The 22,219-nt window shown below is 42.7% G+C and overlaps 2 protein-coding genes and 1 non-coding gene across 7 annotated transcripts in view; 1 reads left to right on the top strand and 2 right to left on the bottom strand.

Annotated features, from left to right (window-relative positions):
* Positions 1-22,219, bottom strand: part of ARMC10 (armadillo repeat containing 10) — a 123,681-nt gene that overhangs the window by 24,707 nt on the left and 76,755 nt on the right. The window lies entirely within an intron of this gene.
* NAPEPLD (N-acyl phosphatidylethanolamine phospholipase D) overlaps positions 1-22,219 on the top strand; it is a 92,027-nt gene that overhangs the window by 54,669 nt on the left and 15,139 nt on the right. For all 4 annotated transcript variants that reach the window (XM_061413878.1, XM_061413875.1, XM_061413876.1 and 1 more), the window contains exon 2: positions 11,706-12,012. In XM_061413878.1, the coding sequence (XP_061269862.1) occupies positions 11,722-12,012 (291 nt within the window). In that variant the 5' untranslated portion in view covers positions 11,706-11,721. The remainder of the gene's footprint in view (positions 1-11,705; positions 12,013-22,219) is intronic.
* LOC133246992 (U6 spliceosomal RNA) lies at positions 4,550-4,656 on the bottom strand. Its single transcript, XR_009736232.1, has one exon. It is a non-coding gene; the product is annotated as a U6 spliceosomal RNA (small nuclear RNA).

Genomic DNA, 22,219 nt, shown 5'->3' with positions numbered 1-22,219 from the left:
TGCAACCCCATAGATGGCAGCCAACCAGGCTTCCCATCCCTGGGATTCTCCAGGCAAGAACACTGGAGTGGGTTGCCATTTCCTTCTCCAATGCATGAAAGTGAAAAGTGAAAGTGAAGTCGCTCAGTCGTGTCCGACTCTAGCGACCCCATGGACTGCAGCCTACCAGGCTCCTCCGTCCATGGGACTTTCTAGGCAAAAGTACTGGAGTGGGGTGCCATTGCCTTCTCTGCCTTTCCTTATGAGTTATGCTTTAAGAACAGGCAGCTTTTAACCCAGATCTCTGTGACAACCTAGAGGGGTGGGATGGCGTGGGAGATGGGAGGCAGGTTCAAGAGGGAAGGGGCATATGTCTGTATACCTTTGGCCGATTGATATTGCTGTGTGGCAGAAACCAGCACAATATTGTAAAGCAATTATCTTCTTATAAAAACACACACAGGCAGTTTTTCTTTTTCCAGCATTGATTATGAGCAGGAGAAGGAGAGGCCATATTTTTCTTTTTAATAACCTTGGTTGTTTTTGGTAGTGTTGGGTCTTCGTTGCTGTGAGGGCTTTTCTCTAGTTGGGGCAAGCGCGGGCTACTCTAGCTGTGGTGCTCAGGCTTCTTGTTGTTGTCGGCACAGGCCCTGGGGCGTGTGGGCTTCAGTAGTTCTGGCTCCCAGGCTCTGAAGCACAGGTCAGTAGTTGTGGTGTGTGGGGCTTAGTTGCTCCAAAGCACGTGGGATCTTCTCGAACCTGGGATCAAACCCATGTCTCCTGCATTGGCAGGCATATTCTTTACCACTGAGCCACCAGGGAAGCCCGAGACCACATTTTGACAAGTGTATTTTTGTTGAAACCTAGGATTAAGGAATAGTAAATGAACATTTAAGATCCTCTTTACATATTTAGAGGTCAGAATATGATACATTTTGAAGTCATGCAGGCATCAATTAAGACTTTTTCCTTCTCATCCTTCCCAACCTTTTCAATTAAATAATTCTCTGTATTATTGATTATACCAGAAAGGAATCTGCACTTTTGGTTTGGTATTATTTTCAAGATATTAAGGAGGTGATGACCATATCATTTCATTAAACTTATTTTATGCATGTCTTCTCAATTTGCTGTAACATGCCATTTTAATGTGCTAATCCCAAGGATTCCTCTTGTAATACTGGAAGTTGTATTTTTGAATGGGCTTTGGTCTTAAGCTGGCTCTTTATCTTTTTTTGTTTTGTTTTGTTTTCTAATCCTAATCAAAGCTTTGGTCTCTCTTTAACATATAGGAAAAATTTTATCATAGAGGAAGCATCTACAGAGTTTATCTTGGTGACTTAAAACCTATAAATAGCCTGTGAAATGATTTCTAGCTCAACATACTGAATTTTGTCCAATAGCAAAGAATTTTCAAAGCCTTTGGCATTCTATGATCAAGGACATTAGTTGTTCTTGATTGCTTTTTAAAAAGAAAACATGTTTTCTAATTCGTATCCTGCAGAGTCTGATTGTATTTTACTTTCATCCTTCTCAAAACTGCCTATTCTGATTTTTTTTTAAAAATTTTATGTGGTTTAACCATTTATTCAGCTCTGTGTGCTCTTGGTAAGTTAGTGTTTCTTTGGGAATTATTTGTGTCAAATGACAAAAACAAAACAATGTAGTAACCAGTTTGCAACCCTTTTTTCAAGGGAAAACAGCCCATGGATTGGGGGAGTACAGGGCCTCATAAACAGTGGAGTGCTCCTCCCTGGGGATTTTGGGCAAAAAGGGAGTTCTACGGAAGAACTCCTTAGAAGAGGCAGCCTGGAAACAGGATTCAATTGGCCAAGAGACTGGTCATTTCCTTATAAAGCCAGCAGGTCCATTTTCTAGGGTAATGTCATAAGCTAGTTAAGCTAAATTGGAGGGTTGTGCATGGTTTATGTTTGGACTCCTTGACAGGTATTTCCCCTAAGTGAAGGCTGACTTGGGTTCAGGTTTGTGATGTGGGCCAGGCTACTGGGTGGCGGGGTGGTCCTGATACAGTGTGTTGTGTGTTGAGTCACTTCAGTCGTGTCCGACGCTTTGTGACCCTATGGACTGTAGCCCACCAGGCTCCTCTGTACATGAGATGCTCCAAGCAAGAATACCGGAGTGGGTGGCCATGCCCTCTTCCAGGGGATCTTCCCCACCCAGGGATCGAACCCACATTTATGTCTCTGCATTGGCAGGTGGATTCTTTACCACTAGTGCCACCTGGGAAGCTGTGTGTGTGTGTGTGTGTGTGTGTGTGTGTGTATACACACATATATGTGTATATGTGTATGTGTGTGTATTAACTTTATCATTTGTCAAAGTAATTTTTCTGACTATAATCAGATGAGCACTTTATAAGACAGATTTAAAGTTTCTTTTTTTTTTAACACAGGGGATAACTGATGTATATAAAGAATAAGGACACTTAAACTTTTTATTACTTTTTCTTACATAAAATTTTTAATGAAAGAAAAATTTCAGCAATCTGAATTTTAAAATCTGAAATTTTAGGATGTTATCCTTTACCTGAAAAAAAAAAAAAACAGCTCAGTTGGATCTTAAGGTTCTATTTGTCATATTTACTCTGTTTACTCCTCTGATCACAAATAATAGTAATACTCTTTGTATTTGTGTAGCAGTGAGAGAGGTGGTGCTAGTGGTAAAGAACTTGCCTACCAGTGCAGGAGATGTTAGAGACACAGGTTCGATCCCTGGATCAGGAAGACCCCCTGGAGGAAGAAATGGCAGCCCACTCCAGTATTCTTGCCTGGAGAATCCCACAGACAGAGGAACCTGGTGGGCTACAGTCCATAGGGTCACAAAGAATTGGACATGACTGAAATGACTTGACACAGGAGAAATACTAACCTATGATGTCATAGCTCTTCATTACAGTCCTTTAAGGATGTAGTTAGGTATTATCTTTATTTAGCAGTTGAGTGGAAACAGTGTCAGACTTTATTTTGGGGGGCTCCAAAATCACTGCAGATGGTGACTGCACGCATGAAATTAAAAGACGCTTCCTCCTTAGAAGGAAAGTTATGACCAACCTAGATAGCATATTGAAAAGCAGAGACATTACTTTGCCAACAAAGTTCTGTCTAGTCAAGGCTATGGTTTTTCCAGTAGTCATGTATGGATGTGAGAGTTGGACTGTGAAGAAAGCTGAGCACCGAAGAATTGATGCCTTTGAACTGTGGTGTTGGAGAAGACTCTTGAGAGTCCCTAGGACTGCAAGGAGATCCAACCAGTCCATCCTAAAGGAGATCATCAGTCCTGGGTATTCATTGGAAGGACTGGTGCTGAGGCTGAAACTCCAGTACTTTGGCCACCTCATGCGAAGAGTTGACTCATTGGAAAAGACCCTGATGCTGGGTAGGGATTGTGGGCAGGAGGAGAAGGGGGTGACAGAGGATGAGATGGCTGGATGGCATCACTGACTTGATGCACATGAGTTTGGGTGAACTCCGGGAGTTGGTGATGGACACGGAGGCCTGGTGTGCTGCGATTCATGGGGTCTCAAAGAGTCGGACACGACTGAGCAACTGAACTGAAGCCCAAATTTGGGTTTCCCTGTTGACTTAGCAGTAAAGAATTTGCCTGCTAATGCAGGAGATGCGGGCTTGATCCTTGGGACAGAAAGATCCCCCGGAGAAGGAAATGGCAACCTGTCCCTGTGTTTGTACCTAGGAAATCCCATGGACAGGATCCTGGAGGGCTATAGTCCATGGGCTCGCAAGAATCAGACACGACTTAGAGACTAAACCACTACCACACCCAAGTTTAGAGAGGTTAAATTTCTCTCTAAGCTTAACCTCTAGTTAATTGGAGAACTGAGTCCTGTCCCGATTCCCAACTAATGTACTTTCCAGTACTGTGAAGATAAATTGCTCACTAATGTAGATTACATATTATATATACATATATCTAAGTATAATCATGTATATATATACACATTCTAACTAATACGTTGTTCATACAATAATTGTCACTGAGTTGTATATTAATAACATTGCAGTGTGTGCATGCTCAGTTGTGTCCGATTTTTTGCAAGGCTGCCAGGCTCCTCTGTCCATGGAATTTTCCAGGCAGAATACTATAGCAGGTTGCCATTTCCTCCTCCAGGGGATCTTGGTAATTAAGTATTAATTTGCTGACCCTCTTTTCCTTTGTGAACAACAGATGGATTTGTGAATAATATTGATAGCTAAGTTTGGAAAAGAAAGCTAGAATCCAGAAACAGATTTTGAGGTAATAAAGCCTCTGTGACAACTGATAAATATAAAATATAAAATTTTTAAGACCAATTTGTTTCCAAAAGGACAGCATAAATTCTATCTAGTAATTATCAAGTGCATTCTCTACATTTCTTTTTTTTTTTTTTTAGAAATGCTTGCATACTCTTGATTTTTTGGTGTAAAAGCACACCCTTCCCCCGCCCCCCCCCCAAAGGTCAGTTTCCCCTTTTCCCCAAATCCCTGGATCTTGGAATGAAAGCCACCGTTCTCCAGCCCTCCCCTCCTTCAGGCCATCTTCATTATGCACTCAAAAAAATATGGAACGCTTCACGAATTTGCGTGCCATCCTTGCGCAGGGGCCATGCTAATCTTCTCTGTATCGTTCCAATTTTAATATATGTGCTGCCGAAGCGAGCACCTCTATGTTTCTTAGAAGATTAAATGCCAACTTAATAGAAAAACTTTTATTCCTGTGTGTCTAACCAAAGAGAGGTCTGAACTGCGACATTTGGTGAAGACAGGCTGTCCAAGTACGAATATTTTACTTCAGAAGCTGCACACATGGGTAAAACGCTTTCCAAAAACAAGAATGCTTTATTTCAAAAGGAAGTGTTTTATCTTTTCTTTCTTTGACATTTAAAGATTGCCAGCTGCCTGGAATTGAATGTGTTGCTTTATCATTTAAAAAATTAAGGAATAAATAACAGTACAATGTGTGTTTGAGATTTCAACATACTCATGAATTGTAACATTGGAAATCATCATTCCTAGATTTGATATTTAATAAATAATAATTGAGTGACTATCCATGACATATCAAAGATGCTAACATTTACCTGGAAAATATTCAGAACTGTATGTTCTGATATCAAAAATACTGAATTTACTTTTATTTTTTTAATTTAATTTTTATTTTATATTACAGTGTAGTTGATTTATAATGTTATGTTAGTTTTAGGTGTACAGCTAAGTGACTCAGTTATACATGCACATATATCTCTTCTTTTTCAGATTCTTTTCCCATATAGGTTATTACAGAGTAGTGAGTAGAGTTCCGTATGCTATAAGCTAGGTCCTTGTTGATTATCTATTTTATATATAGTAGTATATATATATGTTAATCCCAATCTCCTTATTTATCCCTCCTCCCACCAACTTTTCCCCTTTGGTAACCATAACTTTGTTTTCAAAATCTGTGAGTCTGTTTCTGTTTTGTAAATAAGTTCATTTCTATTCTTCTTTTATACTGTATATAAGTATTACTTATATTCTGTATAAGTGATATATGATCTTTTCTCTGTCTGCTTCAGTTAGTATGATCATCTCTGGGTCTACCCATGTTGCTGTAAGTGGCATTATTTCATCTTTCAATGGTTGAGTAATATTCCATTATTAAATGGAATCTTATCGAATTCCACATCTTCTGTATCCACTCCTCTGCTGATGGACATTTATGTTGCTTCCGTGTCCTGGTTGTTGTGAATTGTGCTGCAGGGAACACTGGGGTGCCTGCATCTTTTTGAATTATGGTTTTCTTCGGATATATGCCCAGAGGTGGGATTGCTGGATCATATGTTAGTTCTGTTTTTAGTTATTTTTTTTTGTAGGTTGTGGAAACTTCCATAGATATATTGAGCAACTTTCAAAGATCAGATTTAAAGGAAGAGTTCTTGAAAGTTTCAATGAATCAAACCCAATTGCACATCATAATATACTTTCTTACGGTTATATCTGAACACACTGATTTTGAAACTATAGTGCAGATAAAAAACAGTAATCTTCCAATGCAGTGTTGGATTTAGTGTCAAAATGGATATGTGAATTAAGAGGTGCATAATAAGTACTCAGTAGTTTAAAGTGGTGTTACATTGCAGCTGAAGACCACACAGTTCCTGTTGGTTCTTGACAAACTCAAAGCAAATATTTTAAAGAATTGCAGAAATATTCTGGCAAAATGAAGCCACAGCTTTAGAAAAGGATCATAAAACTTTGATCAATATAGAGAACAAGCCTTTATTTCTGAAACTGTAGTTAAACATTGGCCAAAGATTGGCCACAATGAACATAAACTAGATTCTGGCCACATGAGAGAGGATCCACTGGAGTTTGAGGTAAAGGCCAGAATTTTGAGGGATCATTTATTGAAACAAGACATGAACTGCATATTATCTTGAAATTTCTGGCTATGGCCAAATTCTACATTTGGGCCCTTTTCCTATTAAAATTGAAAACCATCACTCAAAACTGAATATACAATCTATTTTGCTTTCTGTGAAAAGTTGATTCAACTTGTTGGGGCCTACTTTTACACTGTTTGGAAAAATCTGTATTCTTTACGTGTGTGTGCTCAGCTCTGTCCAACTCTTCGTGACCCTGTGGACTGTCCACAGGCTTCTCTGTCCATGGCATTTTCCAGGCAAGAATACTGGAGCAGGTTGCCAGTTCCTACTCCAGGTATTTCTAGTTTTATAAGGAAACCTCTGTACTGTTCTCCATAGTAACTGTATCAATTTACATTCCCACCAACAGTATACCAGGCTTCCCTTTTCTCCACACCTTCTCCAGCATATATTGTTGGTAGATTTTTTTTTTTTTTTTTTTTTTAGTAATAGCCATTCTGATTGGTGTAAAGTGATACCTCATTTTTTGTAATTTAGATTTGCATTTCTCAAGTGATGCTGGGTATCCTTTGACCTGCTTTTTGGCCATCCATGTGCCTTCTTTGGATAAATGTCTATTTAGATATTCTGCCCATTTTTTTATGGATTATTTATTTATTTTGATATTGAACTTCATAAACTATTTCTACATTTTGGGGATTAATCCCTTGTTGGTCTCTTCATTTGAAAATATTGTCTCCCACTCTGGGGGTTGTCTTTTCATTTTACTTATGGTTTCCTTTGCTGTGCAAAAGCCTTTAAGTTTAATTAGGTCCCAATGGTTTATTTTTATTTTTATTTTCTTTAACTTTAGGTGATTGATCCAGAAAGATACTGCTGCGATTTATGTCAAAGAGTGTTCTCCCTGTGTTTTCTTCTGAGTTGTGTAGTATGTGGTCTTACATTTAGTTCTTTGATAACATTTTAACTTTCTAAGTGGCACCTAAAACAATTGCTTTACGAATCCATGGTGTCTTAAATTGGATGAAAATCAGTATAATATAAAGATCCTCATCAACTTTTGAGACCCCTTTTGTAACAGGTTGTTGACGGTGTACATTTATGAATACGCCTCTCTCCTTGTACTCAGTGTTGGCCAGAAATCAAGGCAGAAGTTTCACTTATTTAACCATAAGTGAAATTTCACCATAAGTGAAAATTCTGAAATTGGAGACGGATATATAACAAAAAATAATTGGGAAGTCTGCTACATTTGAAAAAGGAAACTCCAACCTGGGTATGTTCAGTGAGATTTATTTTCTAAGTTTACAGAGCTGAAAGCTAGTCAGCAGAGCAGGATCCAGTGGATGGTCTTTGTGAGATTGTTCTGTATCCACTACAGAGTGACCACCAGGGTGATATTCGATACAGGGCCTTCGCATGGCCCAGCCATCCAGCAGCTCTGTGTGTCTCCGCAGGCTGATGCTGCCGTGGTCGCCGGATCATCTGTTGACAAAGCTCGTCATTGGGCACATTCACCAGATGCACTTGTAGTACTTTTCCTCCAAAGGAACGAGCCCAGGTGGTCGCAGTTGGGGTCTTGTTCTTCTGGTTCCTTCTGATCATCTCATGCCTAGAGTGTGTAGCGTGCAACGGTGCATCGTAGCGCCAGCACTTTGCGTTGTTTGAGCACCGTCACGGGCGTACACAATCCTGTGGATTCAGCGGTGTCCATGTGCTGCTCCCTCCTCTCACCCCAGGGATACATGAAGAGTCACGTGCACAGCACTGTGGCGGCAAGGGGGCCCTGCAGGGGCGTGTGATGCATCTGAGCAGACAGATGAAGGAAGCAGACGAAGGGCCCGTATTTGGGACAGAGGAGAGTTTCGGCAGAGCTGGAAGCACGCACCCTCATGGGCCGTCTTACTTTGTCCTCATTCTGAGAACAAAGGACATCTCTAGAGGTTCCCCTTTACCACATCCCCCTCTTTAAAAAAAAAAAAAGATATGCCTTTAAAAAGCTCTCTTCTGAAGTCTGGATTTTGTATGTGTTAGGGGTGGGGTATGTTAAGAGAGGATAGGTTTTGGTGGAGACCTGCTTCTAAGGATTAATCTGGATGAAAGCCTGAGTCGGGGGGGAAAATGGGTTCCATGTGAATAGACAACTTTAAAAAAGTTTCTTGTCCAGGAAGAAAACAGTCCCCAAACCCATTTTTCACCCTTGTTTCGGTCTCCAGGCCCCTGGAAGCCTCTTTGCTCTCTCTTTCATCACCCCCAGAGCAGCCTGGATCCCAGAGATCCGTTTGCACTGGGTATCAGTGCTCACCTTGGATCCTTCCTTCCCTGTGATCTCAAACCCTGCCTCAGACTCCCTGGGGCACAGATCCAGTTTCTCTTCCACACTTGAAACATGTACTTAATTTCCCCTAATCCTTTACTGGGTTAGTAGGCTTCCAGTTCTGACTCATCCCATTTTTAACTCCTAGCCCCAACCTGCCCTACAAAGTGGCCAAAGTTGGCCACCATCCAGAGACTCTCAAATCTTAGTGATGCAGCTTCTTTATTGTCTCTCTGAATTAATCTTTCCTTTCTCACTATCACCGTCTCATCATCTTTTGCCTGATCTGCTATTCTGCCTTTTAGTTCTTCAGTTAAAAATAAATGATTATGATAGCTGCCTTGAAATTTTGCTGGGGATGTTAATTTAAATGCAGTGTGTGAAACATGCAGCATAGAGCGTCACTGTTAGTGACGTTCTGGGTTTCTTCTGTCTCTTGCTCGTTCATTTCTGTCCCTGGCTCCAGGTTTTAGCCACTCCATTTTTGTTTTTATCCTGCTACCAGAGTTGTCGTCCCCAAACATGCCCTATTTAAGTGCCTTTAGTGTTTCCGCATTGCCTGAGTGTAGCTAGACCTCCTCAATGTCACAGCCCCAGGCCCGTCCTTTTCATCCCATCCTCACACCTTTACTACCCCGACTCTCAAAGCCTTTCTTGCATCTTATGTTCCAGGTACATTTGACAACTGGGTGTTGTCTGAAAACCCTGCTTTGAGTTTTTTGTGTTTGGTTTTGAGTCAGAGTTCCCTTTTCTTTTTTCTCCCCTATCTCTTGATTGTTGAAAACAGTGAGCCAATACTTTATTATATATTTGGTAGAATTATTACATATGTGTGTCTATATGAATGTCTGTGTGTAACAAGTGCACACAGTCTCACAAACTGTTAGTCATCCCAGGGGGTGGGCATGAGGTCAAGCTCTGCCATTGGCTAGACATATTATCTTGTCCAGAAGTGACTTAAACTCTATACCTGTGTATTTTCATCTCTTCAGTGAAGTAGGGTTTAAATGGATGGTTTTTGTTTCTGCCTGGACCCAAACTTTATTATAACCCAGGTAAAGCTATTCTATAGGAGGAACTGAGATAAATCTCCCAGATCCTTTGCTTTCTAATAGAAGTTAACAACTTTAGATGTTAACTGGATTAGGGAATAAAGAATTAGTTGTGTGAGTAGCAGGCACTTTATGTATATTATGTCATTTAATCCTTTGAAGCCTCACTTGAGATGAGTAGGTATTTAACAGATAAGATGATGGAGGACTGGAAAGATTAAGTCACCTGCTCAAGACATCAAGCTGGTTAGACTGTGGTAGCTTTTGGGCTCTCGCACTAGCAGCCATGCCTGAGCGGAAGTGGGTGCTTCAGCTTTCGTCAGCTGTGGCTTCTTAATACACTTTTTCTCTGGACCATGAAGTGTTTACTCCAGACAGTTTTGGGGGAAAAGTGTTTGGTTGCGTGTACGTGTTCATCCTGGGGTTTGAGTTATTTCCCTTTCTTCCTGGTCATATTTCTGTTTAAACACCAGTGAAATCAAATCATAATGCTTAGCTCTCTGTTATTTGTGCTTATTTTTCTCAGAAAGCAAATGTTCATTTAACAGAATAGAAAGGGGATGAAGTCCTTGGCAGGTGAATGGATAGTCTTACTGCATCGTTGCTCACTTTAATGTGTCTGGAATCCTGTATAGCCCAAAAGCAAGGATTTCAGCGCCTTGAGGGAGGTGGTGTAAGTGGGCGTAGGAGCAGTAACGAAGAGGGTGGCAGCCACGGCTCGGGTTTGTTGAGCTGGTGAGCCTGATGCGTGGGACTAACGCATGTGAGGATGTGCATACACGTGTGTTACATTTGCTGTATACATTTTGCCTGCATGTTTCTAAGTGCTTTACTTGCATTTGCTCTTTCAATCCTCTTAATAACTTTGGAGGCTGGTATTATTATCTCCATTTTTTAGATGAAATCAAGGCACAGAGAGGATAGGACACTTGATTAAATTCATAGAGCTAGGATTCATGCTTGTGGTTCTATATCTGAGTTAATTGAAATTTGTATTGTTAACCTGTTACATTGATGAAATGTCTCTCAACTAATGTGTATCTCCTTTTTTGGTGTTTGGACTCAGTGCACTTTTTGGAGGGCGTTAGTTTGTCAACTGAGAAAGCAATGGCACCCCACTCCAGTACTCTTGCCTGGAAACTCCCATGGACGGAGGAGCCTGGAAGGCTGCAGTCCACGGGGTCGAGGCGCTGAGGGTCGGACACGACTGAGCGACTTCACTTTCACTTTTCACTTTCATGCATTGGAGAAGGAAATGGCAACCCACTTCAGTGTTCTTGCCTGGAGAATTCCTGGGACGGGGGAGCCTGGTGGGCTGCCGTCTATCGGGTCACACAGAGTCAGACATGACTGATTTGACTTAGCAGCAGCAGCAGTTTGTCTTCAAAGTAAAAATAACTAGGCCTTGTGGGGTTGTACTAAGTCATTGGAATTAGTGAAATATCCTGGAAGAACTAAGACAATCCTTCTTATTATGTGTTATTAACCATGATATTTTAAAAATGTAGATATGAAATATTACAAATTCATGAAGTTACTTTATTCTATAGACTTATTGAAATGGAAATTTTTCTTATGTTTCAGTGCTGGCTAGTGAAGTAGATTTGTTTTGAATTACAACACATGAGCAATTTTTAAAATGTTTGGCAGTAATAAGGAAAACAAACACCTTTTCTATTTAGCAAGCAATAACAGTGGATTCTCGGAGAAGGCAATGGCACCCCACTCCAGTACTCTTGCCTGGAAAATTCCAATGGACGGAGGAGCCTGGTGGGCTGCTGTCTATGGGGTCGCACAGAGTCGGACACAACTGAAGTGACTTAGCAGCAGCAGCAGCAGCAGCAACAGTGGATTCTAAAATGATATTTTGTAGGAAGAAAGTTTCAGCCTAATAGAGGCATAACAGCATGTGTATGTTTTAACTTCTTTATGTTAAAACTCAGTATATTCTTCTTCCCTCTGCTTTCTTTGTTTTTAGGTCTTCACCAAAGAACATGGATGAAAATGAAACCAACCAGCTCCTGATGACAAGTAACCAGTATCCTAAAGAAGCAGTAAGAAAGCGCCAAAATTCACGAAATTCTGGAGGAAGTGATTCTTCTAGGTTTTCCAGGAAGAGTTTCAAACTGGATTACAGACTAGAAGAAGATGTAACTAAATCAAAGAAAGGAAAGGATGGGAGATTTGTTAACCCTTGGCCAACGTGGAAAAATCCCTCTATTCCAAGTCTTCTCAGATGGGTGATAACAGAAAGAGATCACAGCAGCGTTCCATGCTCCAAAGAGGTAGCGTTTGTCTTCCAATTGCTGTGTATTTGCTCTTTTTTTTTTTAAAAAAATTATTGATTTATTTGGCTGGGCTGGGTCTTCTTTGCTGTGTGGGTGTTTCTCCGGCTGTGGCAAGCTGGGTCTGCTTGCTAGTCGTGGTGCCCAGGTTCTCGTTGGCAGCAGCTTCTCTTGTTGCAGAGCATAGGCTCTAGAGCATTTGGGCTTCAGTAATTGCAGCATGTGGGCTGAGGAGTTGCAGCTCCCAGGCTCTAGAACACAGGCTCAATAGTTGTGTTGCACAGACTTCGTTGCTCTGCGGCATGTGGGATCTTCCCAGGCCAGGGATCAAACCCGTGTCTCCTGTGTTGGCAGGCAGATTCTTTACCACTGGGGCACCAGGGAAGTCCTATGTATTTGCTCTTAATATATGTATTCCTTAACTTTGCTGTAAATTGTATTATGACACTCCAATTAGGTAATCGAGCCCTTTTATAGGATAAGGTTGTGGAGAGATGACATGAATAAGGTACCTTCACATTCATAGTGGAGCCGCAGAGTGCACGTGTGTGTAACTAGCTCTGATCCGGTAGCAGCTGGAAGTAGGAACAGAATGTCTTAAAAGTTCAGGGAAGGAAGTTGTTGATTCTGACTGGTGGGATTGGAAATGGTTTTATAGAAGAGATGATCTTTGAGGTAGGCCTAGAAAGATAAAAAGTATTTGGCAATGGTTTTCCCAGTGGATGGTGGCATGAAGAAGGTCACAAAAGGTGAGAGTGCATGACGTGTTCCAGATTGTACTAACCCGTGCTTTGGAATATGGATTATGAGGGTTAAGCCTAGAGTGCTTGGTTCTTCATTCTTGGATAAAGCTGCTAAAATTTTAAAAGAAATCATCAAAAAACCTTCCATTCCTTTAAAAATTGAGAGTAGGTTCCTGGCCTTTCAATATTCCAGTTATACTTACGATGAAACAAACTTTGGCCCACGGTTTATTAGATGAATGAGATTTCACTTTGGCTGGGAGGGGGCGGCTCCTAATTGCAGTAGGACTTTCTTCTCTTAGTTTCTTGCCGCTCTATTCCTCCTAACCCACCTTGTCCTGTCTCTTCCAGCAATGCCTGTCCTGTCAGACATTGTGGGGAATTGAGAGATAAGGAAGTAGACATAGGAAGTGGATGGGATTGGAAATGGGAAGTGGGTGGGAAAAGAGTGGGGACATCCCTGAAGGCTTGATCCACAGTGAGGCAGGAGGTGGGAGTAAGTGGGTGGTGGCGACATTGGATCTTTTAGGTAAGTGTGTCCATTTTTCTTTAAAGGATATGGGATTAAAAAACAAAACACAACCCATATTGTCACTTCAATGCCATGGAATGTGCGTACTATTAATCCTAATTAACAGAATTAGCATGAATAATATTTTCCCAGCACTTTTTAAGAGTGAGTCAGGAGATTAATAAATAAAACCTTATTGTATGTTTAAACTTTGTGGATGGGAGGAACAAGAACATTTTTGTTTCTTCTAGAAAACCCGGTATGAAGAGAAACGTGGAGTCAAGCTGTGAGAAGAGGGGCTTAGGGCAGGAGGCCAAGATGGGTGGGCTACCTGTTGGGTAAAATTCCTTCCTGGTATTTGGGCCACAGCCTCTAAAAATATAGCAGGCAGTGGCACCCCACTCCAGCGCTCTTGCTTGGAAACTCCCATGGACAGAGGAGCCTGGTGGGCTGCAGTCCATGGGGTCTCGAAGAGTCGGACATGACTGAGTGACTTCACTTTCACCTTTCACTTTCATGCATTGGAGAAGGAAATGGCAACCCACTCCAGTGTTCTTGCCTGGAGAATCCCACGGATGGCAGAGCCTGGTGGGCTGCCGTCTCTGGGGTCGCATAGAGTCGGACACGACTGAAGCGACTTAGCAGCAGCAGCAGAGTTAATTTACAAGCTTCTTGCCATGTAGGTATTACCGAAATAGTGACAAGAGTACCCTATTCCTTACAGAGATCCATGCTGATTATCTGTTTTATATTTAATGGTGTCTACATGTTAACCCCAAACTCCTAATTTATCCTTCACTGCCAGGTTTTCTTGTGCCTACAGCAGCCACCACTGAGCTTTAGTCTGCGAGTCTATCTGTTTGCAAATAACTCCATTTGTATCATTTTTCCTTAACTGTACCTAAAAGTGATACCAGATTTTATTTGTCTTTCTCTGACTTCCTTCTCTCAGTATGATCATTGGAAGGGCCATGTACATTGCTGCAGATGGCATAATTTCAATTTTTTTAATGGCTGAGTATATATTCTCTTATATGGATCTGCACCACATATTCCTTACCTATCTTCTTCATCTGTCTTCTTCATCTGTTGATGGACATTTTGGCTGAATCCGTGTGCTGCTGCTGTGAATAGTGCTGCAGTGACTATTGGGACGCGTTTGTCATTTCAAATTACAGATTTCTCTGATAGACACCCTGGATGGTACTGCCGGGTATATAGCTTGATACTGTTAGTTTTTAAAGAGCCTTCATACTGTTCTCCATAAAGGCTGTTACCAGTTAACATAGGAGGGTTCCCTTTTCTTCATGGCCTTTCCACTATTTATGCTTTGTTATTTTTAAATTTTATGTATTTGTTCATTCAATTTTGGCTGTACTGGGTCTTCATTGCTGCACAGGCTTTCCTCAGTTGCAGAGAGCAGAGGGGCTGCTCTCTCGTTGTAGTGTGTGGGCTTCTCATTGCGGATGTTTCTCTTGAGGAGCCCGGGCTCTAGGTGAGCGGGCTTCAGTAGTTGCGATGCATGGGGTCAGTATTTGCAGCTCCCGGGCCCTAGAGCTCAGACTCAGTAGTCCTGGGACACAGGTTTAGTGGCTCTGAGGCATGTGGGATCTTCCTGGAGCAGGGATTGAACCCATGTGTCCTGCATTCACAGGCAGATTCTTTCCCACTGAGCCACCAGGGAAGCCCCTCCCACGTTTATTCTCTGTAGACTTTTTGATGTTGGTGATTCTGATTGGTGCAAGATGATACCTCATTATACTTTTGATTTGCATTTCTCTAATGGTGAGTGACGTTGAGCATCTATTCCTGGCTTTTTTCCTTAAAAGAGCCTTGTGAGTAATATTTGCCAGTTGAAATGAGCTTCTTGAGAGCTTCTTGATTGCCTTGGACAGCACACCGCATGAGGGAAAGCCATGAATACAGTAGCTCTGCGGGCCTTGCAATGCAATTCCTCACTCCTGGTTTTCCAGTTGTTATTTTGGGAAGCGTCCACAAAGGAGCAGCATCTCTTCTTTCCCAGCACTGGTCACAAAGGGCAACTAGAAGATGAGGGCAAGTCTTGCTCCTGGGTTGTTAGTGGGAGCCCACGGTGCCGGAAGAAACACCCACCTGGGCTACGTCTCGATGCTGTCACCCCTTACCCTTCAGCCTGGGGCAGATCTCAGCCCCTGCCAAAGCGCTGTGTTGAGCTTGCTGTCCTCTGTAGGTGGGGACTCCAGGGAAGGAGGCTGTAGGTGGGAATGCCTGGAGCACCAGGAGACATGGAGGCCAGGTGACTTCTCAAAGCTATTGCAACCCAGAGGTCTATCGTGTTTTCCCTGCACTTAGCTTAGCTTAGTTTTCCGATGGCCCTCCTGGATCAGGACATTCTGGTCTCATTACAGGGTACAAGGCACCACAGGTCCAGGGGGGTTACTCTCTTGGCATGTCCTTCCCAGCTCCCTGAGCCCCATGACAGTCCAGCTTTACAATCCCTCAGGCTCCAGGGAAGAAATACTAGCCCTGAAAAGTCAGTCATGAGGCGGGAATAGAGTCTGCTGCTTTCCTTTTTAGGTCGTCATTTAATTTTTAGTTTATGTTGGAGTTGTTGTTGTTCAGTCGTGTCTGACTGTTTGTGACACCATGAATGCAGCACACAGGGCTTCCCTGTCCATCACTATCTCTGAGTTTGCTCAGACTCATGTCCATTGAGTCGGTGATGCCATCCAACCATCCTCTGTCTCCCCCTTCTCCTCCTCAGTCTTTTGCAACATAAGGTCTTTTCCCATGAGTTGGCTCTTTGCATCAGGTGGCCAAAGTATTGGAGCTTTAGCATCATTCGTTCTGATGAATATTCAGGGTTGATTTCCTTTATGATTGACTGGTTTGATCTTGCTGTCCAGGGGACTCTGAAGAGTCTTCAGCACTATAGTTCGAAGGCATCAGTTCTTTGGCCTTCTTTATGGTCCAGCTCTCACATCCATACATGACTACTGGAAAAACCATAGCTTTGACTAGATAGACCTTTGTCAGCAAAGTGATGTCTCTGTTTTTTAATGCACTGTCTAGGTTTGTTATAGCTTTCTTCCAAGAGGCAAGCGTCTTTTAATTTCATGGCTGTGGTCACCAACTGCAGTGATTTTGGAACCCAAGAAAATAAAGTCTATCACTGTTTCCATCCCCCCCCCCCCATCATTTGCCATAAAGTGATGGAACTGGATGCCATGATCTTAGTTTTTTGAATGTTGAGTTTTACACCAGCTTTTTCACTCTGTTCTTTCACCTTCATCAAGAGGGTCTTTAGTTCCTCTTCACTTTCTGCCAAAAGGGTGGTGTCATCTGCATATCTGAGATTGTTGATATTTCCCCTAGCAATCTTGATTCCAGCTTGTGATTCATACAGCCTGGCATTTTGCATGATGTACTCTGCATAGAAATGAAATGAGCAGGGTGACAATGTACAGCATTAATGTATCCATCTCCTAATTTTGAACCAGTCTGTTCCATGTCCGGTTCTGTTGCTTCTTGATCTGCATACAGGTTTCTCAGGAGGCAGGGAATGTGGTCTGATATTCCCATCTCTTTAAGAATTTTCCACAGTTTGTTGTGATCTACACAGTCAAAGGCTTTAGCGTGGTCAGTGAAACAGAAGTAGACGTTTTTCTGGAATTCCCTTGCTTTTTCTATGATCCAGCAGATGTTGGCAATTTGATCTCTGATTCCTCTGACTTTTCTAAATCCAGCTCATACATCTGCAGGTTCTTGTTTCATGTACTGCTGAAGCCTAGCTTGAAGGATTTCAAGCATTACCTTGCTAATGTGTGAAATGAGCGCAGTTGTGTTGTAGTTTGAACATTCTTTGGGATTGCCCTTTTTTGGGATTGGAATGAAAACTTGCCTTTTCCAGTCCTGAGGCTACTGCTAAGTTTTCCAATTTTGCTGGCATATTGAGTGTAGCACTTTAACAGCATCATCTTTTAGGAAAAAGCTCAGCTGGAATCGCACTACCTCCATTAGCTTTGTTCGTAGTAATGCTACCTAAGGTCCATTTGATTTCACACTCCACAATGTCTGGCTCTAAATGAGTGACTGCACTATCATGGTTATCCAGGTCATTAAGATCTTTTTTGTACGGTTCTTCTGTGTATTCTTCCCAACTCCTCTTAATCTCTTCTGCTTCTGTTAGGTCTATACCATTTCTGTCTTTTATCGTGCCCATCTTTGCATGAAATGTTCCTTGGTATCTCTAATTTTCTTGAAGAGATCACTGCTGCTGCTGCTGCTAAGTTGCTTCAGTTGTGTCCGACTCTGTGTGACCCCATAGACGGCAGCCCACCAGGCTCCCCTGTCCCTGGGATTCTCCAGGCAAGAACACTGGAGTGGGTTGCCATTTCCTTCTCCAATGCATGAAAGTGAAAAGTGAAAGTGAAGTCTCTCAGTCGTGTCCCTTAGCGACCCCATGGACTGCAGCCTACCAGGCTCCTCTGTCCATGGTATTTTCCAGGCAAGAGTACTGGAGTGGGGTGCCATTGCCTTCTTCAGGAGAGATTGCTAGTCTTTCCCATTCTATTGTTTTCCTCTATTTCTTTGCATTGTTCTCTTAAGAACACTTTCTATCTCTCCTTGCTGTTCTTGGAACTCTGCATTTAGTTGGGTATTATCTTTCCCTTTCCCCTTTGCCTGTCACTTCTCTTCTTTGCCCAGCTATTTGTAAGCCCTCCTCAGGCAACCATTTTGCTTTATTGCAATTCTTTTTCTTGGGGATGGTTTGTGTCACTGCCTCCTGTACAGTGTTACGAACCTCTGCCCATAGTTCTTCAGGCACTCTGTCTACCAGATCTAATCCCTTAAATCTATTTCTCACTTCCACTGTATAATCATAAGGGATTTGATTTAGGTCATACCTGAAGCCCTAGTGGTTTTCCCTCCTTTCTTCAGTTTAAGTCTGAATTTTGCAATAAGGAACTCATGATCTGAGCCACAATTATTTCAGGGCTTGTTTTTGCTGACTGTGTGAAGTTTCTTCATCTTTAGCTGCAAAGAATATAATCAGATTTTGGTATTGATCATATGGTGATATCCATGTGTCGAGTCATCTCTTGTGTTGTTGGAAGAGGGTATTTGCTATGACCAGTGTGTTCACTTGGCAAAACTGTTAGCCTTTGCCCTGCTTCATTTTGTACTCCAAGGCTAAACTTGCCTGTTAGTCCAGGTATCTTGACTTCCTGCTTTTGCATTCCAATCTCCTCTGATGAAAAGGACATCTTTTTTTGGTGTTAGTTCTAGAAGGTCTTGTAGGTCTTCATAGAACTGTTCAACTTCAGCTTCTTCGGCATCCGTGGTTGGGTTATAGACTTGGATTACTGTGATGTTGAGTGGTTTGCCTTGGAAACGAACCAAGATCATTCTGTCATTTTTGAGACTGCATCCAAGTACTGCTTTCAGGACTCTTGATGACTATGAGGGCTACTTCATTTCTCCTAAGGGATTTTTCCCCCGATAGTAGGTGTAACGGTCATCTGAATTACATTCGCCCATTCCAGTCCATTTTAGTTCACTGATTCCTAAAATGTTGATGTTCACTCTTGTCATCTGCTGTTCGACCACTTTCAATTCATGGACCTAACATTCCAGGTTCCTGTACAGTATTGTTCTTAACAGCATTCGACTTTACTTTCACCACCAGACACATCTACAACTGGGCATCATTTCTACTTTGGCTCAGCTCTTCATTCTTTCTGGAGCTATTTCTCCACCCTTCCCCAGTAGCATATAGGACACGTGCCGACCCGGGGGCGGCTCATCTTTCAGCGTCATATCTTTTTGCCTTTTCATACTGTTCATGGGGTTCTCATGTTGAAGTAGAGTTGATTAATATGGTTATGTTTGTTTTAGGTGTGAAGCACCTTGATTCAGAAATACTGAGATGTGAGTCTGTTTTACAAATTGATGGATTTGTATCCGTTCTTAGATGGGTCGTGGAGGTGCTTTCACATGCTATTGGTCCTTATCTGACTTGCTTCTCATAGTATGAGCTTTTCCAGAGGCATCACTATCATTGTAAGTGGTCTGATTCATTCTGTTTCATGGCTGAGTAATATTCCCTTGTATATATGGACCCTGTCTTCCTTATGCATCTCTTTGGTGATGGACGGTTTGGTCTTGACTTCTGAGTCTGGGCTATTGAAATCGTGTTGCAGTGAATTTTCATGTGTACAAATTTTTATAGTTTCTTTCAGATATGTGCCCAGGAGTGAGATTACAGATAATTTAGCTCTAATTATTTTTTAAGGAATTCCATAGTGTCTGACTGGTGGCTCTTACCACTTCACCTTCTGAGGAACGAGCTAGGAGGGCTCCCCAGCATTTGTCATTTGTAAAGGTTTTAATGATGGCCACTCTGAATGTTGGGAGGTGATCCCTCATTATAGCTAGAATTTGCATTTCTCGACTAATGAGCTATGGAGGTGCTCCTAGGCTTTTTTTTTTCCCCCCTGATAGAACGTTATGACTAAAAGTTACCTCACTGCATATCCTGAAATTCACCCTGTTTTGTATTTCCTCATCATTACCTACAGTGCATTTCTCTAGGGGAGGTTCCCTGAAAAGCCACAGGCCTTATGCGGCAGTCCACCTCAGCACTAGTTTTCCAGGTACTGTTACAGGCAGCAGCATTTGCCCATTCCAGGCACTGGTTCTACAGGGAACAAGACGACTACGGTGAGACCTGCTCCTGGGTTGTTCCTGGGAACCCCGGGTGCCAGAAGAGATGCCGTCTCAATTCTTCCACCCCTTGCCCTTAACCCTGGGACACATCTCGGCTTATGCCAAGGATGGGTGCTGAGGTTGCTGTCCTCTGTGGTGGGGTGTCCAAGGAAGGGGACTGGAGGTGTGGTCCCCGAGCCCCAGGAAATGTAGCATCTAGCTGACTTTTCAAAGCTCTTGCATCCCAGGGGGTCTGACTTGTTTTCCATGCACTTAGCTGTTAGCTTACTTGTTGGATGGCCCTTCTGCACTAAGACAGTCTCGTCCCAGCCTGAGGTTCCCGGCACCACAGGTCCAAGGGGGTTGCTTTCTTGGTGCATCCTTCCCAGCTCCCTGGGCCCCATGAGAGTCCTGCCTTAGGATCCAGCCTCAGATACCAGGGATGAAATACCAGCCCCAAACAGCCAGGCATGTGGGGAATAAAGTCAGCTTTTTTCCCTTTTGAGATTCCCTGGTGGCTCAGATGATAGCGTCTGCCTGCAGTGTGGAAAGACCCGGGTTTGATCCCTGGGTTGGGAAGATCCCCTGGAAAAGTTTCGGCAACTCACTCCAGTATTCTTGCCTGGAGAATCCCATGGATGGAGGAGCCTGGCAGGGGGTCCTTTTTCCTATTTTATACCTGTCAGTGTCCAGATGTTCATCCCAAACTGCAAGGTTATTTCTCTCTCCCAGCTTTCCCCTTTGGTAACCCTAAATGTCTCTTTTTGAGCCTGTCAGTCTGTTTCTATTTTACAAATTGGTGTTTTTGTTTCAGTTTTCAGATTGTTCTTGGGGTGACAGCACGTGCTAGTGCTCTTTCTGACTTGCTCCTCATGTTTCCCGTCCACTGTGACCGGACTCACTTCAATGTGTGTCACGGCCAAGTGCCCCCGCTTATATCCGTTTGATGTCTTCCTCTTATATCTGTTTGATGGTGAACAGCTGGGGCCTGGCTTCCAGTTTTTAGCTCTTGAAAGCATGTTGCAATGAAACTTCAGGAGACCATGTCTTCTCATTCCAGTTTCATTCTGATACAAGCACAGGTGTGTGATTACAGATCAAATGGAGCAATAATTAGTGTTTTAAGAAACCTGCATAGTGTCCTCTGTGGTGACTATTACCAGTTTACCTTTCGAGCAGAAGGCTAGGAGGATTCCTTTTCCCCACACCTTCCCCAGCATTTACTGTGTGCAGAGTTTTTAATGATGGCTCCTCTGGTTTGAGGTGACCCTTCATTGTAGTTAACATTTGAACTTATCTACTAATGGATACTGAGCATCTTTAGTATTTGTCTTTTAGTAAAAGCCCGAGAAAAATCTCCCTCTTTAAATGGGCTTCCTGAAATTTAGCCCTGTTTTGAATTTTCTTTCAGTTACCTGCCTGCATGCTACTCCTCCGAATTTTTGCAACCCTCTGGACCGTAGCCCTCCAGGTTCCTCAGTCCATGGGGTTTTCCACACAGGAATACCAAAGTGGGTTGCCTTTTCCTCCTCCAAGGAACCTGCATATTTCTCCAGGTGATTAAAAGCTTTGCAGACTTTCTCGCAAAACCAATATTGTAAAATTAAAAAATAAAATAAAATAAAATTTAAAAAAGCTTTGCAGGCTTTCTGGTGCAATTCAAAAGAGCACTGGTTTTCCAGTGGTACTTATATTAGTGTCCACAAGGCGGCAGCATTTTCGCAGTCCTAGCAGTGGTTTAATAGGGCCAGGAGGCGTTAGGAAACCTGCTCCTGGCTTTTCCTGGAAATGCCCGGTGCCAGAAGAAATGCCCTGGAATGTCTCAGTACTTCCACCCCTTACCCTTCACTCTGAACATATGTCAGCTTATGCCAAGGATTGGTGCTGAGGTTTCTATCTTCTGGGCTAGGGTCTCCAAGGAAGGAGGCTTCTGTGGGGACCCTGGAGCACCACGATGTCTGGAAGCCAGGTGATGTTGCAAAGCTATGCAGCCCAGAGTCAGTCGTGTTTTTCCAGTCCTTGCTTACCTTTCTTGTCCAGTGACCCTCCTGCATCAGGACAGTCTGGTCCCATCCTGAGGTTCCAGACAGGACAGGTCCAAGGGGGATACTCTCTTACCACATGGGTCCCAGCTCCCTGAGCCCCATGACTGCAACATTAGGATGCAGCCAGCTCAGGCTCCAGGGAGGAAGTACGAGGCCTGAGGAGCCAGGCATGGGAACTGAGTCAGCTTCTTTCCGTCGTAGATTGTCGTTTTTCATTCATG

The sequence above is a fragment of the Bos javanicus genome, chromosome 4, assembly GCF_032452875.1.
Source record: "Bos javanicus breed banteng chromosome 4, ARS-OSU_banteng_1.0, whole genome shotgun sequence".
In the NCBI taxonomy this organism is placed as follows: Eukaryota; Metazoa; Chordata; class Mammalia; order Artiodactyla; family Bovidae; genus Bos; species Bos javanicus.
This window is presented reverse-complemented; position numbering and strand designations above follow the sequence as displayed.